Raw genomic sequence first — 20,289 nt, 5'->3', positions numbered from 1 at the left:
ATGTGTGTCGCTATGGATCAGAGGAAATCCTCTCTGGCTTCCGGCGGCTATCTGATTTGGTGAAGACTGCCAGTCTCGCTAGCGGGATGAAAGCAGAGCTCACCATCTGCAGCATCGTTCACAGGACTGACTGCGGACCTTTGTTACAGAGCTGAGTGGAGGGTCTGAATCAGAGGCTGAGACGGTTCTGCGACCGTGTGGGCTGCAGATTCCTCGACTTGCGCCATAGGGTGGTGAGGTTTCGGGTCCCGCTGGATAGGTCAGGAGTCCACTACACGCAACAAGCTGCTACACGGGAAGCAGGGGTTGTGTGGCATGGGCTTGGCGGTTTTTTTAGGTTAGATGGCCTCGGGCAAGTGCAGAAAGGGCAACAGCCTCAACGGGTGCGGGGCAAAGTCAGGACATGCGGGGACCAAGCAGCAATCGGTATTGTAATTGTAAACTGTCGAAGCTGCGTTGGTAAAGTACCGGAACTTCAAGCGCTGATAGAAAGCACCGAAGCTGAAATCGTTATAGGTACAGAAAGCTGGCTGAAGCCAGAGATAAATTCTGCCGAAATTTTTACAAAGGTACAGACGGTGTTTAGAAAGGATAGATTGCATCCAACCGGTGGTGGAGTGTTTGTCGCTGTTAGTAGTAGTTTATCCTGTAGTGAAGTAGAAGTGGATAGTTCCTCTGAATTATTATGGGTGGAGGTTACACTCAACAACCAAGCTAGGTTAATAACTGGCTCCTTTTACCGATCTCCCGAGTCAGCAGCATTAGTGGCAGAACAACTGAGAGAAAATCTGGAATACATTTCACATAAATTTTCTCAGCATGTTATAGTCTTAGGTGGAGATTTCAATTTACCAGATATAGACTGGGACACTCAGATGTTTAGGACGGGTGGTAGGGACAGAGCATCGAGTGACATTATACTGAGTGCACTATCCGAAAATTACCTCGAGCAATTAAACAGAGAACCGACTCGTGGAGATAACATCTTGGACCTACTGATAACAAACAGACCCGAACTTTTCGACTCTGTAAGTGCAGAACAGGGAATCAGTGATCATAAAGCCATTACAGCATCCCTGAATATGGAAGTTAATAGGAATATAAAAAAAGGGAGGAAGGTTTATCTGTTTAGCAAGAGTAATAGAAGGCAGATTTCAGACTACCTAACAGATAAAAACGAAAATTTCTGTTCCGACGCTGACAATGTTGAGTGTTTATGGAAAAAGTTCAAGGCAATCGTAAAATGCGTTTTAGACAGGTATGTGCTGAGTAAAACTGTGAGGGACGGGAAAAACCCACCGTGGTACAACAACAAAGTTAGGAAACTACTGCGAAAGCAAAGAGAGCTTCACTCCAAGTTTAAACACAGCCAAAACCTCTCAGACAAACAGAAGCTAAACGGTATCAAAGTTAGCGTAAGGAGGGCTATGCGTGAAGCGTTCAGTGAATTCGAAAGTAAAATACTAGGTACCGACTTGACAGAAAATCCTAGGAAGTTCTGGTCTTACGTTAAATCAGTAAGTGGCTCGAAACAGCATGTCCAGACACTCCGGGATGATGATGGCATTGAAACAGAGGATGACACGCATAAAGCTGAAATACTAAACACCTTTTTCCAAAGCTGTTTCACAGAGGAAGACCGCACTGCAGTTCCTTCTCTAAATCCTCGCACAAACGAAAAAATGGCTGACATCGAAATAAGTGTCCAAGGAATAGAAAAGCAACTGGAATCACTCAACAGAGGAAAGTCCACTGGACCTGACGGGATACCAATTCGATTCTACACAGAGTACGCGAAAGAACTTGCCCCCCTTCTAACAGCCGTGTACCGCAAGTCTCTAGAGGAATGGAAGGTTCCAAATGATTGGAAAAGAGCACAGGTAGTCCCAGTCTCCAAGAACGGTCGTCGAGCAGATGCGCAAAACTATAGACCTATATCTCTGACGTCGATCTGTTGTAGAATTTTAGAACATGTTTTTTGCTCGAGTATCATGTCGTTTTTGGAAACTCAGAATCTACTATGTAGGAATCAACATGGATTCCGGAAACAGTGATCGTGTGAGACCCAACTCGCTTTATTTGTTCATGAGACCCAGAAAATATTAGATACAGGCTCCCAGGTAGATGCTATTTTTCTTGACTTCCGGAAGGTGTTCGATACAGTTCCGCACTGTCGCCTGATAAACAAAGTAAGAGCCTACGGAACATCAGACCAGCTGTGTGGCTGGATTGAAGAGTTTTTAGCAAACAGAACACAGCATGTTGTTATCAACGGAGAGACGTCTACAGACGTTAAAGTAACCTCTGGCGTGCCACAGGGGAGTGTTATGGGACCATTGCTTTTCACAATATATATAAATGACCTAGTAGATAGTGTCAGAAGTTCCATGTGGTTTTTCGCAGATGATGCTGTAATATACAGAGAAGTTGCAGCATTAGAAAATTGTAGCGAAATGCAGGAAGATCTGCAGCGGATAGGCACTTGGTGCAGGGAGTGGCAACTGACCCTTAGCATAGACAAATGTAATATATTGCGAATACATAGAAAGAAGGATCCTTTATTGTATGATTATATGATAGCGGAACAAACACTGGTAGCAGTTACTTCTGTAAAATATCTGGGAGTATGCGTGCGGAGCGATTTGAAGTGGAATGATCATATAAAATTAATTGTTGGTAAGGCAGGTACCAGGTTGAGATTCATTGGGAGAGTCCTTAGAAAATGTAGTCCATCAACAAAGGAGGTGGCTTACAAAACACTCGTTCGACCTATACTTGAGTATTGCTCATCAGTGTGGGATCCGTACCAGATCGGGTTGACGGAGGAGATAGAGAAGATCCAAAGAAGAGCGGCGCGTTTCGTCACAGGGTTATTTGGTAACCGTGATAGCGTTACGGAGATGTTTAACAAACTCAAGTGGCAGACTCTGCAAGAGAGGCGCTCTGCATTGCAGTGTAGCTTGCTCGCCAGGTTTCGAGAGGGTGTGTTTCTGGATGAGGTATCGAATATATTGCTTCCCCCTACTTATACCTCCCGAGGAGATCACGAATGTAAAATTAGAGAGATTAGAGCGCGCACAGAGGCTTTCAGACACTCGTTCTTCCCGCGAACCATACGCGACTGGAACAGGAAAGGGAGGTAATGACAGTGGCACGTAAAGTGCCCTCCGCCACACACCGTTGGGTGGCTTGTGGAGTATAAATGTAGATGTAGATGTAGATTCAGTGAAATGGAACTGTCAACAGTATGCCTTGCTCAGGCCACCCAAGGGCTACTAGTGCAGTGGATGATCGATACCTACAGATTATGGCTCGGAGGAATCCTGACAGCAATGCCACCATGTTGAATAACGCTTTTTGTGCAGCCACAGGATGTTGTGTTAAAACTCAAACTGTGCACAATAGGCTGCATGATGCTCAACTTCACTCTCGACGTCCATGGCGAGGTCCAGCTTTGCAACCACAACACCCTGTGGCACAGTACAGGTGGGCCCAACAGCATGCCGAATGGACCGCTCAGGGTTGACATCACATTCTCTTCACTGATGAGTTTCACATATGCCTTCAATGAGACAATCATGATGATGATGATGATGAAAATGTGAAAGCTTACTATCGCATTATACACCAACCAAAAGAATTAGGGGAACATGACTTTGGGCATCTGCCACCGGCCACTATGCAATAATTAAGCTGTGGCTACATTACCAAATTATACTGTATCTTTCACAAATTAAGAACGCAAAAAGACATCATTACAACCTCATTCATTTACATAACAAGAACTGCAATGCCCAACAAGTGTTGTAAACTCATCCTGTCATTTTTGGTACTTTTCATTGGACTTTGTGAGCTTCAGTAATGCGTACGCCCTCAATGAGCATTTATTACTACCTGACACCTATGTGGCATACTCTATATAAGTCTGTGGAGGTCACCATGTGGCAGCCACATCCATTCTTTAGTGAGAGGTCTTGAGAGTTCTTGGTGTGTCGGTGATGGAACAGGGCAACCGTGAACATACCTGTTGGACATGCCCCATTCGTGCACTGTGCAGTTTAGGTCAGGACTCCTCGCTGGCCATTCTGTTACTTCTATGTACAGGCTTTTGAAGACATCCCTGATGATGCCTGCCACATGAGCCCTAACATTACTGTTCATGGGAAGGAAGTTTAGACCATCACCTATTCAGTAGCCACCACTTGCTCCACCAGAATATGATCGATGTAGTGCCTGGTGGTAAGGTGACTATGGATGATGACAAGATCCAGACAGCTGCAAATACTGATGCTTTCCCGTACCATCACAGGACCGTAGCCGAATTTGTCGACTTCATGGACAGCATTTTGCAAGCACCGCCACCATGGCATCTCCACATGGGAACACAGTGATCACCCTGTGTCAGAATAAATTTGGACTTGTCTATGAATAACACATCTCACAAAAAAGTAACAAAGTTTCTGGTTGACATGGGAACAGTAGAACTGATGGTAAGCTGCAAGTGTCATCATTTCAAGTGGGGTACTCAAACAGGATGTCTATGTCATAAGGTCCTTTGTTTTAGTGTGTCCAATACAATCTGATTGGAAGTGAGTCCAGTGGCCCTTCTGAGGTCATCTTGCAGTGCTCTGACAGTAGCCGTATGATGCCACAGTGCAGAGGTGGCCAGATATCAGTCTTCAAGTGGGGTTGTAATGACCCAGTGTCCTTGTGAACTTTCCTTGTGTACTGACCTATCCCCCTGTGGCGTGTCCACAACATGTGGATGACAGATGGAGAGACAATAGCATCTGTAGAAAAACAACAGAAAATCCACCCTTCTTCAATCAATCAGACTGCCCTTGCAACTTGCAGTGCATTAAGATGTCGCATTGCATGTGCTTGGTTGAATACAATGTCCAAAAATGGCAACTGCCGAGCAGGCGCGCGCGCGCGCGTGTGTGTGTGTGTGTGTGTGTGTGTGTGTGTGTGTGTGTGTGTGTGTGTGTGTGTACCTCATTTGAGAACACTGGGCACCAGTTCTTTCTTCCTCCTGATACTGTAATGCATAACATAGCCAGTGGATGGCAAATGACTTTAGCTGTTGCAGCATTGACTGTGAAGACCTCAGGCTGCACAGTAAGACCATGGGTACCACCTGTATCAAAATACACTTTTTTTTTTAAGAAAAAAGAAGTTGCACCTGCAGTGCCTGAATGGGACGGAAATCAGTAGATATCACGTACATGTACAGACCAACAAATGATTACAATTTCCGAAAAAAATGGATCATTTATTCAACAGAAAGAACTTCACAAATTGAGCAAGTCAGTAGTGCATTGATCCACCTCTAGCCCTTGTGCAAACAGCTATTTGGCTTCGCCTTGATTAACAGAGTTGTTGGATGTCTTCATGAGGGATAATGTACCAAATCAGCTCCAATTAACATGTTATATAGTCAAATTCCTGAGACAATTGGAGGTCCCTGCCCATAATGCTACAAGCCTTCTCAATTGAGGAGAACCGAGCGAGGTAGCGCAGTGGTTAGACACTGGACTCGCATTCGGGAGGACGACGGTTCAATCCTGCGTCCGGCCATCCTGATTTAGGTTTTCCGTGATTTCCCTAAATCACTCCAGGCAAATGCCGGCATGGTTCCTCTGAAAGGGCATGGCCGACTTCCTTCCCCATCCTTCCCTAATTCGATGAGACTGATGACCACGCTGTCTGGTCTCCTTCCCCAAACAACCAACCAATTGAGGAGAGATCCAGCGACCTTGCTGGCCAAGGTAGGGTTCGGCAAACACGAGTCAAGCTGCAGAAACTCTTGTCATGTGCAGGCGGACATTATCTTGCTGAAATGTAAGCTCAGGATGACTCTCCACGAAGGGCAACAAAACAGAATATCATCAATGGCCATGAGGGCTCAGTTTGAAGCTGGACTAATCATTGAAGACAATTCTGCTCCAGTCAATAAGATTCCAGGCCCAAGATTTATCTGGAGCTGTCCTGGACAATGTTGGGATGCCAACCTGAAAGTCATCCACCTTGTGGCCTGACAACCAGGAGTGCATTTCTTTTCATAACAGAAACCCTTTAGTTGTCATCCGCGGCATCTCTACAGCACAGCAGTAAGCTGATGATATTCTATGTCCTCTTTTGTTTCCCCGTATGGCAAGCCATACATTTCAGTAAGATAATACCTGCTCGCTCAAGCAAGAATTTTTACTGCCTGTCTTCATGCTTGCCAACCCTACCTTGGCCAGCAAATCCGCTAGATCTCTCCCCAAATAAGAATGCTTGGAGAATTATGGCCAGGTCCCTCCAACAAGCTTGGGATTTTGACAGTCTAACACACCACTTGGACAGAATTTGGCACGGTACCTCTCAGGGGACATCCAGCAACTCTGCCAATCAAGGCTAAGCCAAATAACTGTTTGCATTGGGACCAACATGTTACTGACATGCACAATTTGTGAAGCTCTTTCTCTTGAATGAATCATACAATCTTTCCAAAATTGTAATAATTAGATTTTCTGTAAATTTACGTCACACCTCAAACTTTTGCCCCATTCAGATAATTCCTTCATGGTATTTTTTTCCTTTCTTTTTTTTAACAAGAGGGGAGGGGGGTGGTGGTATTTGAGGCTCAGAACATAAAGTTCTGTCTCCACTTACTAACAAAATGATTTTCCTAAGCTTAACACACATGTTCTCCTTTCACCAATAATGAAACTCAAAACAGAACAGTGCAAATGTGTCAATAACCTGGAAGTAAATTTTAGAGTATACAGAAAATTCAATGAATGCTTGATAACACAATCTTTCTATTAGGCTGGAACACCCAAAAATATTCTTTATGATAAGATGCAATCTTCCCACTAGACTGAGCATTTAGAAATCTCTAGGTCCACACTGCCACTAGGAGGTGTAAGTTTGAACAGAACAAAACTTAAGGTTCTGACAAGACTGCAAAAATTCTAAAGTATCTTCAATCTTGCTGGAAGAACAAATGACAATAACAGTTCCCATGAGCATGTAGCTGAACTTAGCACTGTTCACTGGAGCCAATTGCAATGTGCAGTCAGAAGCAATGTGGGGGCCATAGCATAAGACATCTGTTGACTGGTTGCCTTGGAACTGCCTGGATCCACACCCCAACGAAGTGATAGAGGAGAGGCAGAGACTTGTGTCTTGATATTTGACAATGGTGCCATTGTCCATCTTGGCTGGTCAGGAAGGTGAAAGCAGAGTAGGATTGATGTTCATCGGGGTGTTGAAGCTGTGATGCCCAGTGTCCCCCTGTGTAGAAGCAGCCAGGTTGGCATCCCCAGTGAAACCTTCGCTGGTCTGGGTGTAGGGAGGCTTGGAAAAGAAAACTGAGTGCGAGTTTTGGATGGGGGAATTAAAACCTGCCCTGCTCAGATCTGATTAATGTGTTTGCAACACTAGATGCTGTCCTGTAGGGTGACCTCCAGTATGGTACAGCTGTGACTGTGGCAGGGAGCCAGCAGGGTCAGCCATGGGCAAAATTCATCATGGGATCCTGCAAGAAGAAATCATGCTGGTGGGACAGTGGAGGGTGGTTGTGCTTTTCCTGGGCATGAAGGATGGTAAAGGAGGATCTGTGTGGTTGGCTATCCAACTGCTCCATGGTGGAGGGCCCACCCTGTGGACTGGCATGACAGGATACCAAAAAGTGTGTGAGCACATCATCCAGTGGATGATGAGAAAACAGATTTGTCATTTGGATCTTGAATGTGTGAACAAACTTCTTAGCAAAGCTGTTGTATGCTGGATGGAGTGGTGCCCTACGAATAAGATAAATGCTATTCATGGCACAAAAGGTAGAAAATTTGGTGGAGATGAACTGGGGCCTGTTGTTAGTCACAATGATTTCAGGAAGGTCTTCCAGGGCAAAAAAAATGAGTAAGCATTTTGATGGTCTGGACTGAGGAGGTGCATGACATCCATCCTGGTTGAGCCAGGAGGCACCAGGGAAGGGACTAGCAAAATTTAGATGGATGGTGGACCAAGGAGTGGATGCTGTGGGTGATGGAAAATGTTTTCAGGCCAGAGCAGCTTTCTTGCTCTGGCACTTGGAGCAGGCAGTAACTGCATCGGCGATTGTGGCGTCCTTGCACCTCCTGTAGACGTGTTGTTCAAATGAGATCTGTCTTTGGGCACTGGCAGCTTTTGAGTAGCCTCAGCATACTGAGGGCTAGGATGAATTCTGGAAGCACTAAACAGATGTCCCAAGTATTCCTCTTGTTGAATGTAGAGGTCACATTTGTCTTTGTTGCACTGCAACTGTACCCAATCAAAAATGGCAAAGAGAGCATTCAAGTTGTGTGCATGGTTCTTGGCAGACTTGCCAGCCACCAGGATATTGTCTAAGTAATTAGCCACTCCAGGGACATCATGGAGTAACTGCTAAAGATACCTTTGAAAAATGGCAGGTGCAATAGCAATGCTGAATGGTAGCTGACTGTATAGAAACAAACCAAAAGGATTATTGATTCTGAGCACTTTCCGAGCAGTGGTGTCCAATGGCAGCTGTAGATAGGAGTCATGGAAACCAATCTTGGCATACACTTTTCCACCTGTGAGCTTAGAAAGTCTTCCACTTCAGGAATGAAATATGAGTCTTATGAATGTATGAGAGTTAGCTGCAGCACAAAAATCACCACAGATCCTGAGAGCATCTTTTGGTCTTTCCAAAACCATTATGGGAGTGACCCACCTGCCTTTGTAGACCAGAGTGAGAATTCTCTTATCTTAAAGCTGCTGCAGTTCCTGGCACTACAGACAGTGATGAGGGTGTCAGTAGGATGTGGGGGTGCCCTCACCTTCTGATATGTAGGCCAGTTGATAATGGTGGTAGAGAAGCCCGTGTCGATCTGCACATCCACAGGATCCCCTTCAATTAGGGCAAGAGATCTACATCTACATCTACATCTACATTTATACTCCGCAAGCCACCCAACAGTGTGTGGCGGAGGGCACTTTACGTGCCACTGTCATTATCTCCCTTTCCTGTTCCAGTCGCGTATGGTTCGCGGGAAGAACGACTGTCTGAAAGCCTCTGTGCGCGCTCTAATCTCTCTAATTTTACATTCGTGATCTCCTCGGGAGGTATAAGTAGGGGGAAGCAATATACTCGATACCTCATCCAGAAACGCACCCTCTCGAAACCTGGCGAGCAAGCTACACCGCGATGCAGAGCGCCTCTCTTGCAGAGTCTGCCACTTGAGTTTGTTAAACATCTCCGTAACGCTATCACGGTTACCAAATAACCCTGTGACGAAACACGCCGCTCTTCTTTGGATCTTCTCTATCTCCTCCGTCAACCCGATCTGGTACGGATCCCACACTGATGAGCAATACTCAAGTATAGGTCGAACGACATGAACTTCTTGGAGGGTGGGAGAATGGGCTTTAAAAGAGACAGAAATGAGGTCGGTATCCTCCTCTGCTAAACCTGAGTGTAAACATCAGCCATGTGGCCAGATTTGCCACAGGTAGCATGCTTTGCCTGCCGGAAGCAACAATGGTGTCATTGGTAATTGACAAAGCACAGGCTACATCACAATATGTCCAATCAATAGTCATTGCTGTAGTGGCAGACTGTGGCCATGTGGTCAGATTTGCTGCAAGTGGCACACTTTGCCCACTGGAAGCATTGTTGCTGTCATTGGTGACTGACAAAATACAGGCTACAAGTAGGGAACTGTCGTAACAGATCCAGGCCTGGCAGTTTCTTGCTGGAATTCCAGGTGTGTTTAAACAAGGAAAGGTTCCCATGAGTTGGGCATGAGGCAAACACCAATATAGGATCTTATAAGGCCACTGAAGAGCGCAAATATTGCTCAAAGGAACAAAAGATAAGCAGACAGGCATTAAAAGGTGGGTCTTTGAATTTCAGGAGATTGTGACTTAACGCTTTCTCTGAGGAACGAACAAGGACCATGTCCCGCGTGAGTGAGTACTCGTAAGATTGTTTACATCTGGAGTCGCCACACCAAAAGTGACACTCCCTAGAGAGCCCGTGGTGGTGGGCTATCCATTCCCTGCAAGACTAAGAAGATACCTTATAACAACTAAAAAATTTGTGAAGTGCTGCAGCCACATGCACCTGAGATCAATGTAATCAACCTTAATGAGGCATAAGGAAGGGCATGGTGTTCTGCCTCAGTGTGGAGCTGCTGAATCAACAAATATATGAAAGGACCAGCTTTAGCCAGGAGGAAACCATGTTGCTACATTTAAGTAGTGATATAAGGATGAGAAAATGTTGCTCCAGCTATGCAGTGTAGCACAACCAAGGTTCCACTTTTCAGTAAAATCCCTGGAATGGCGGCGGTTCGATGTTGTGGACCGAGAAGTCATGTTGCACTAGGTACCCGGTAATCAGACATTGACTGCATGATTGCTGCAAGCATCTCCACAAGGAGTTCATTGGTGTGTTGCATCCTCTACAGCAGAAGGAGCACTGGATGAGTTAAGTCTAACACCAGGTCTGCAGCTGTTGCCATGGCTGAAAACGACTGTACATGGAGGCACTACCTGTAACAGTTGCTTGTAAAGTTTATTTAACTGAAGCATTCTGGGCTTGGTGCACTCCCACAGGAAAACATAAGAATGACATTTTGTCACCATTTATTAACAAAATGATTTTCCCCAACTTAACACAAATGGTCTCCTTTGACTGATATTGAAGCTCAACACAGAAAAAGTTGAAAAGTGTCAGTAACCTGGAAGTAAATCTTAGACTACATAGAAAATTCACTGAATGCTTGATGACACAATCCTTCTAGTATTGGAACCCCCATAAATATACTTCATGATATGATACAGTCCTCCCAAAAACTGAAGACTTGGAAACCTCTAACTCCACATCTGCACTGGGATGCATAAGTCTGATCAGAATGAAACTTAAAAGTTCTGGCAAGACCAGAATAATCTAAAATCCTTTCAATGTTGCTGGAAGAGTCTGATAGTAACAAATGGTACCACCAGTTCCTGCGAGCATATTGCTGAATGTAGCTCTGTCCACTGGAAGTAAGGGTAGCATGTGGTCAGAAGTGATGCTGGGCTCGTAGCAGAAGGCATCTAATACCAAAGAAATTGTCAGCATTGTGCATACTGTGTGTGGATTGATGGCTAAGTGAGTAGATGTCAGGCTATAAATCTGGAAGTTTGGGGTTCAACCCCCCTCTGGTAACGGTTTGTATGCAGTGTCCTTAGAAATTACTGTTACAAACTTCTATGACTTGTAGAGTGCAGTGAGTACATAATATTTTTTGTAGAAATCCATGTCTGTAAAAGTACTGTTTCCATTCTATTTCAATTCAGATGTTTAATTCATCCACTTCTGCTTGAGAAATTGAAATAGGCATTGATGCCGTACAATTACTAGGTAACAATTCAAAAGGAAACAACAAAACATCATTTACCACTTAAACACATTTGTTTGTATTAGCACTTAGCAATACATGTTCACATTATTCCAAAACAAAAAGAACCCAGCATACCATACATTCAGAACTGTACTGATGCATTGCAACAATGGCTTGATGTGTCGACCACCAACGTTGTTACAGACATTGCACCTATGAAGCATGTTCTGGTACATACTCTCCTTCCCACCTGGCATCTTTTCAGTTTCTAGTGCAGTAGCCAGAACTCATTCCAGCAGATCTTTCTCTGTTTCTGCAGGAGTCTCGCAAATTAAACTTTGTATATGACCCCACAAGAAGCAATTCTTAGGAGTTAAATCCCACAATCTTGGCAGCCATACAGTTGGATCACCTTCACCTATCCAACTTTCACTATGTCATCTGTTGAGATGTCTGTGAACCGCACATGAGAAGTGAGAACTGCTGAAATCACATTTCTGATGGACATTCAGTGGCACAGTTTTGAAGAATGGATCCAATAAATTTTGTTGGAAGATTAAGTATGCAGGACCAGTTAGCATGATTGTCCAGAATACCTACCCACATGTTAACACCAAACTAGTTAACGAAGCCCAGAAATTAGCAGTGTTAATGTCGGATGCAATTCGGAGGGCCAAGTCTCATAGGTCTCCATTGGTAATGGTGCATAGCCTCTCACGAGCACTTTAAATCTTTCGAACAGTTTTTCATACACATGGTTTCGGGTTTCCATTTGGCACATATTTCTTACTTCATGTAATTCATTCTTCCATTTGTACAGTTCACGCTCAGACTTTACAAAACGAAAACGCCTTTGCACACAGCGTAACTTCAAGCATTTTTTCCCTCTTTAGTTTAACCAATATTTCTCTGCCTTTTCATTGTCGCTGAAAACTGTTGCAGTACATGCTTTTCTTAGGCTTGGAAGGTGTTCTTCTTCAGCACTGTTACTGGCACAAGTGACGTCATCCAAACCACCTCATGGTTCATGGAATCATGTTACTGGCACAAGTGACGTCATCCAAACCACCTCATGATTCATGGAATCATCACAGCTACTTCCTATTTCTTCTAATGTATCAACAATTTCAAACAAAATGTCAATATCATTTGAATGAACGTCAAGGAAATCGTGTAACAAATGGCACATATGTATGTCCTCAGGAGAAGTAGGTGATTTCAGCTGGAAACCATGTTCTTCATATTTCATCACTGCTAAATTGAGAATGTTAATTGGATCCCATATTACTGTGAAACTGGAAGAAAAAAAAGGTACTATTAGCAGGTTTACATTACGAAAGCACGATAAATATTAATTCAGCTTTATCTGTATTCTAAATACTTACCAATACTGCAAAAAGCAACTGACAATTCGTAGTGGATATTACTTGAGTGGCTAATTCGAGAGAATTACAGCAGTGTCAGAGAAACTATCAACAAAGGGTAACCTGAAACGTCCTTTACAAAGTATGATCGGGTTGTGTAAAAAATTTCAGGGTAGGTTTCGACATTTCTTATTGGACCATTCCCATGTTAGATCTTGTAACACCGTACTTTTTTGCCAATGAATGGGGAATTGATACAATAAAAACAAACAGCAACAAAAATTACCTATCAGTGCCATGTGATAAAAGCTGTTTAATGACTCAGCACCACTGCTCTTTGGAGATTATTTATTTGAGTTTGGTACTATGAAAGGTGTCACTACATATCAGGAACATAACGAAAATGATGATGAGCTACAGAATTTCTATATTTTGAATTCTTCTTGTGTATCGTTTGAACATGTTCCATGTATATACAATTCAATTCAAACTTCTCCTCTATTTCTCCAACTGCAGCAGACCTGCTTTCATCAGCCAGATTCACAAATAATTAAATAAGTATACTTTTCTTTTTTTGGTTTAATCAAATAATCAGTTTATCTCACAAATACTTTTAATTATTCCAAACAAACATGTAATGATTTACAATCTGCTGTTCTTTAATGAGGAAGAGCTAGACTTGTAACAGCCTTCAGTTTCTACATTCAGTATTTATGCAATTTATGCATTTGTTGTCTTTGACATCCATGGAAGTATATTGGAATGGAATACTCAGAGATCCTCTTTGACACCCCATACTCTGTTAGTAGCTTCATGCAGTACATGATGTGATATTAGGATTTCTGCTGACTAACTCCATCCCCCTTATGTTGCCCAAAGAGCCTCCAACAAAATAATAACACACAAAATCAATATCAGAACATATAAATTTTCCACATGTAAATTTCGAAACTTCCCTGACTACTTTCACATTTTCACCCCTTTCAATTATTATGAAATCAGACAATGTATATACTTTAACACAAGCTTGCTCATTTATGGATGACACAACAGAAATTTTTGCACCTTTAATGCATATGGGACATTTACTCAAGTTTAATTCTTCCAAATTCTGTATCTTCTGAACTGGAGTAATTCGTGTTTGCATGGTTTTGCTGGAAGAAATGAAATACCCCAAAGTTCAACAGAGTGGGTAGTGGTCCACAAAATCCAACAGATTTTCCTAACTTTCACACTTTTTTTCTGTATTCAACAATACCAAGTTTATGTATTCCTTGATTGTTTGAAGTCGTAAGTGCACATTCAACAGGTTCACTACTGTCGTGTCACTCATAATTCTTGAGAGAGAAATTTTCACCTTCGGATAACTGAGGTTCAGTGTTTCTGTTTGTTGATTACTGCTGATAATTCTGTGATACACCTTGTATAATACTTTCTTTACCTTTTTTTATTTCACCTTATAGCTATGTATCATTTGTGAGAGCATATTGCTTCAATTTATTAGGTTTGACTAACACCTCTTAAATCTAGCCATCAAGTGTAACCAGAATCATACATTATTTTCCATACAACTGGTTTCACTGAGGTATACAGAGGAGTGAAGTTTTATTCAGTAATTTCTTATATATAAGGAAATGGGAATAAAGTCAATACATAACAACTGTGGGGTGAGTTTGCTTAACGAGTTGTGAATGATGTATTTCATAATGATTACTTGCTAAAAATTCTTCATATGAGTAGAAATTGTTGCATTTTGCCAAGTTTTGAATATTTTCTTCTATTTACCTAATGAGATTGACTTCATAGTGTGTGATAACTTGTCATAAAAATTACATTTTGTAAATACTTACATTAATTGTGAAATGTGGAGAATCTTGAAGAGGACAAATCCAATAAGGAGCTATTTTTAGCTGGGTACAGAGTTTTTATTTCAATGTATACATTTGCTTTCCAAAAAATAACCATGATTTGGAATTTCCTACTTTATTTTTTACATTATGTAATTTCATTTTATTGGTATTCTGTTTATTTGTTTTATTATTGGCAAAAACATTTATCTAACAACATTTAAACTGCTGGTAGATTTTGAAGAATTTTAAAGATGTAGTGGTATGTTTTTTTTGTGCACTGCTAGATAATATGTGTACATCTAAATACGAAGTATATTTAATATGTGGTCATGCTTGCAAAATATGCACAGATTACAGAATGTTAATGCGGTGTACCAATGAATAAAAATGTAAATAGTACTTCTGTATCTGTTTTGTTGCACATTCTTTTTTTTTTATTTTAGATTATGTGTGGTTGTAGAAAACTATTTTAGTTCGTGTGGTTGTAGAAAACTATTCTAATATCTAAAAATATATCTAAAAACAAAGATGATGTGACTTACCAAACAAAAGCGCTGGCAGGTCGATAGACACATAAACATACACAAACATACACACAAAATTCTAGCTTTCGCAACCAACGGTTGCCTCGTCAGGAAAGAGGGAAGGAGAGGGAAAGACGAAAGGATGTGGATTTTAAGGGAGAGGGTAAGGAGTCATTCCAATCCCGGGAGCGGAAAGACTTACCTTAGTGGGGAAAAAAAAGGACAGGTATACACTCGCTCACACATACACATATCCATCCGCATATACACAGACACAAGCAGACATTTGTAAAGGCAAAGAGTTTGGGCAGAGATGTCAGTCGGGGCGGAAGTGTAGAGGCAAAGATGATGTTGAAAGACAGGTGAGGTATGAGCGGCGGCAAATTGAAATTAGAAATTAACGGAGATTGAGGCCTGGCCGATAGCGAGAAGAGAGGATATGCTGAAGGGTAAGTTCCCATCTCCGGAGTTCTGACAGGTTGGTGTTAGTGGGAAGTATCCAGATAGCCCGGACGGTGTAACACTGTGCCAAGATGTGCTGGCCGTGCACCAAGGCATGTTTAGCCACAGGGTGATCCTCATTACCAACAAACACTGTCTGCCTGTGTCCATTCATGCGAATGGACAGTTTGTTGCTGGTCATTCCCACATAGAACGATTCACAGTGTAGGCAGGTCAGTTGGTAAATCACGTGGGTGCTTTCACACGTGGCTCTGCCTTTGATCGTGTACACCTTCCGGGTTACAGGACTGGAATAGGTGGTGGTGGTGGGAGGGTGCATGGGACAGGTTTTACACCGGGGGCGGTTACAGAGGTAGGAACCAGAGGGTAGGGAAGGTGGTTTGGGGATTTCATAGGGGTGAACTAAGAGGTTACGAAGGTTAGGTGGACGGCGGAAAGACACTCTTGGTGGAGTGGGGAGGATTTCATGAAGGATGGATCTCATTTCAGGGCAGGATTTGAGGAAGTCGTATCCCTGCTGGAGAGCCACATTCAGAATCTGATCCAGTCCCGGAAAGTATCCTGTCACAAGTGGGGCACTTTTGGGGTTCTTCTGTGGAAGGTTCCGGGTTTGAGGAGATGAGGAAGTGGCTCTGGTTATTTGCTTCTGTACCAGGTCGGGAGGGTAGTTACGGGATGCAAAAGCTGTTTTCAGGTTGTTGGTGTAAAGGTTCAAGGATTCCGGACTGGAGCAGATTCGTTTGCCACGAAGACGTAGGCTGTAGGGAAGGGACCGTTTGATGTGGAATGGGTGGCAGCTGTCATAATGGAGGTACTGTTGCTTGTTGGTGGGTTTGATGTGGACGGACGTGTGAAGCTGGCCATTGGACAGGTGGAGGTCAACGTCAAGGAAAGTGGCATGGGATTTAGAATAGCACCAGGTGAATCTGATGGAAACAAAGGAGTTGAGGTTGGAGAGGAAATTCTGGAGTTCTTCTTCACTGTGAGTCCAGATCATGAAAATGCCATCAATAAATCTGTACCAAACTTTGGGTTGGCAGGCCTGGGTAACCAAGAAGGCTTCCTCTAAGCAACCCATGAATAGGTTGTCGTACGAGGGGGCCACCCTGGTACCCATGGCTGTTCCCTTTAATTGTTGGTATGTCTGGCCTTCAAAAGTGAAGAAGTTGTGGGTCAGGATGAAGCTGGCTAAGGTAATGAGGAAAGAGGTTTTAGGTAGGGCGGCAGGTGATCGGCGTGAAAGGAAGTGCTCCATCGCAGCGAGGCCCTGGACATGCGGAATATTTGTGTATAAGGAAGTGGCATCAATGGTTACAAGGATGGTTCCCGGGGGTAACAGACTGGGTAGGGATTCCAGGCATTCAAGAAAGTAGTTGGTGTCTTTGATGAAGGATGGGAGACTGCATGTAATGGGTTGAAGGTGTTGATCTACCTAGGCAGAGATGCGTTCTGTGGGGGCTTGGTAACCAGCTACAATGGGACGGCCGGGATGATTGGGTTTGTGAATTTTGGGAAGAAGGTAGAAGGTAGGGGTGCGGGGTGTTGGTGGGGTCAGGAGGTTGATGGAGTCAGGTGAAAGGTTTTGTAGGGGGCCTAAGGTTCTGAGGATTCCTTGAAGCTCCGCCTGGACATCAGGAATGGGATTACCTTGGCAAACTTTGTAAGTAGTGTTGTCTGAAAGCTGACGCAGTCCCTCAGCCACGTCCTCCCGACGACTGTGGTACTTGATCCTTATACACAAATATTCCGCATGTCCAGGGCCTCGCTGCGATGGAGCACTTCCTTTCACGCCGATCACCTGCCGCCCTACCTAAAACCTCTTTCCTCATTACCTTAGCCAGCTTCATCCTGACCCACAACTTCTTCACTTTTGAAGGCCAGACATACCAACAATTAAAGGGAACAGCCATGGGTACCAGGGTGGCCCCCTCGTACGACAACCTATTCATGGGTTGCTTAGAGGAAGCCTTCTTGGTTACCCAGGCCTGCCAACCCAAAGTTTGGTACAGATTTATTGATGACATTTTCATGATCTGGACTCACAGTGAAGAAGAACTCCAGAATTTCCTCTCCAACCTCAACTCCTTTGTTTCCATCAGATTCACCTGGTCCTATTCTAAATCCCATGCCACTTTCCTTGACGTTGACCTCCACCTGTCCAATGGCCAGCTTCACACGTCCGTCCACATCAAACCCACCAACAAGCAACAGTACCTCCATTATGACAGCTGCCACCCATTCCACATCAAACGGTCCCTTCCCTACAGCCTACGTCTTCGTGGCAAACGAATCTGCTCCAGTCCGGAATCCTTGAACCTTTACACCAACAACCTGAAAACAGCTTTTGCATCCCGTAACTACCCTCCCGACCTGGTACAGAAGCAAATAACCAGAGCCACTTCCTCATCTCCTCAAACCCGGAACCTTCCACAGAAGAACCCCAAAAGTGCCCCACTTGTGACAGGATACTTTCCGGGACTGGATCAGATTCTGAATGTGGTTCTCCAGCAGGGATACGACTTCCTCAAATCCTGCCCTGAAATGAGATCCATCCTTCATGAAATCCTCCCCACTCCACCAAGAGTGTCTTTCCGCCGTCCACCTAACCTTCGTAACCTCTTCGTTCACCACTATGAAATCCCCAAACCACCTTCCCTACCCTCTGGCTCCTACCCCTGTAACCGCCCCCGGTGTAAAACCTGTCCCATGCACCCTCCCACCACCACCTATTCCAGTCCTGTAACCCGGAAGGTGTACATGATCAAAGGCAGAGCCACGTGTGAAAGCACCCACGTGATTTACCAACTGACCTGCCTACACTGTGAAGCGTTCTATGTGGGAATGACCAGCAACAAACTGTCCATTCGCATGAATGGACACAGGCAGACAGTGTTTGTTGGTAATGAGGATCACCCTGTGGCTAAACATGCCTTGGTGCACGGCCAGCACATCTTGGCACAGTGTTACACCGTCCGGGCTATCTGGATACTTCCCACTAACACCAACCTGTCAGAACTCCGGAGATGGGAACTTGCCCTTCAGCATATCCTCTCTTCTCGCTATCGGCCAGGCCTCAATGTCCGCTAATTTCTAATTTCAATTTGCCGCCGCTCATACCTCACCTGTCTTTCAACATCATCTTTGCCTCTACACTTCCGCCCCGACTGACATCTCTGCCCAAACTCTTTGCCTTTACAAATGTCTGCTTGTGTCTGTGTATATGCGGATGGATATGTGTATGTGTGCGTGAGTGTATACCTGTCCTTTTTTCCCACTAAGGGAAGTCTTTCCGCTCCCGGGATTGGAATGACTCCTTACCCTCTCCCTTAAAACCCAAATCCTTTTGTCTTTCCCTCTCCTTCCCTCTTTCCTGACGAGGCAACCGTTGGTTGCGAAAGCTAGAATTTTGTGTGTATGTTTGTGTTTGTTTGTGTGTGTATCAACCAGCTAGCGCTTTCGTTTGGTAAGTCACATCATCTTTGTTTTTAGATATATTTTTCCCACGTGGAATGTTTCCCTCTATTATATTCATACTAATATCAAAAAACATACACTCTATGACAATAGTGAAAATTCATATATTTTTACTTCCAGGAGGGATTGGATAAGTACTGTGGGGCAGCTGCAGAAACAAAAGTCAGCCATTTTGCTCTGAGTCTGTGTGGAATTATGTTATATGTCACTTCCAAGATACTCTGATGCTGGCTGTGACTGTTTTGGGCGACTCAGAACAGTCACAAGTTATATAAATACCTGTTCACAAGTCAGGTTTTGTTCACCTGACTGTTACATTTCTTTAATTATATGGTCCAGAAATTCCAAGATAAGAAGCTCATTGCATGGTGATCCATACTACTGTTCAACACTTGTGTTTATTTGCTATTGCTGCACAAATTTTTATAGAACCAAACCAGATGAACATGTAAAAACAATATACACGTATTAAAAATGAAATGTTCTCACAGGAATAAAGTTCTACACTTTATAACAAAGTGTGATTGATATGAATTCTTTTTTAAAAACAAAATTCAAACTTGTGCTCTGATTTCCTTTTAAATATAATATTATGAAGTTAAATGTATAAGAAAGAAAACAATTTTTTTAAGTTAGTTGAATAATATTATAAAACTGTTGAATAATGGGGGTCCTAATATGACAATGATGCATTAAGAAACGCCATTATACAGCACCTAAGTTATATGTTTGAATATATCTGTGGTGAATGTTATGATACAAGCATTAGTAAAAGTACAAACATGTTACAAAACCAGTAAGTCAATCAGAATTTCCATGCAGATTATTCAGATGACCTGATTTATGTACACTAAATATGAAGTAACTTTTTACTCATAATGAAATACCATTTACAAAGAAGAATGATTTTTTTTATTAAGATGTGATAAGTGCTGTAGAAAAAGACATGTAAAAAATATGATTCTTTCATGTAAATAAAAACTGTAGTTGTCTATCTTATATCCTGGCACATTTCCAGTTGTTAAAGCATAGCATTGTAATTTTTATTTATACAATACAGTAAAAAATACAAGAAAATATAAGACATAAACACAAAATAGACATAAATACGAATGGTCACTAAACTGACAAGCAGTTGTTATATGTTAATGTACAATCTCCTTATCCAGTTGAGGCTTGATGGTGTAGCCATGGAAAAGTTGTTTGGATCACTCAGGTAGACTCTCAGTTTAAACTC

The 20,289-nt window shown here is 43.1% G+C and overlaps 1 protein-coding gene across 3 annotated transcripts in view; it reads left to right on the top strand.

Annotated features, from left to right (window-relative positions):
* LOC126190697 (voltage-dependent calcium channel subunit alpha-2/delta-3-like) overlaps positions 1 to 20,051 on the top strand; it is a 398,470-nt gene extending 378,419 nt beyond the window's left edge. For all 3 annotated transcript variants that reach the window (XM_049931163.1, XM_049931162.1, XM_049931161.1), the window contains one exon: positions 19,173 to 20,051. In XM_049931163.1, the coding sequence (XP_049787120.1) occupies positions 19,173 to 19,277 (105 nt within the window). In that variant the 3' untranslated portion in view covers positions 19,278 to 20,051. The remainder of the gene's footprint in view (positions 1 to 19,172) is intronic.
* The last annotated feature ends 238 nt before the right edge of the window (positions 20,052 to 20,289 follow it).

The sequence above is a fragment of the Schistocerca cancellata genome, chromosome 6 (genome assembly GCF_023864275.1).
Source record: "Schistocerca cancellata isolate TAMUIC-IGC-003103 chromosome 6, iqSchCanc2.1, whole genome shotgun sequence".
NCBI classification, from domain to species: domain Eukaryota; kingdom Metazoa; phylum Arthropoda; class Insecta; order Orthoptera; family Acrididae; genus Schistocerca; species Schistocerca cancellata.
Note: the sequence above shows the minus strand (reverse complement) of the source record. Positions and strands in the feature narration are given on the sequence as shown.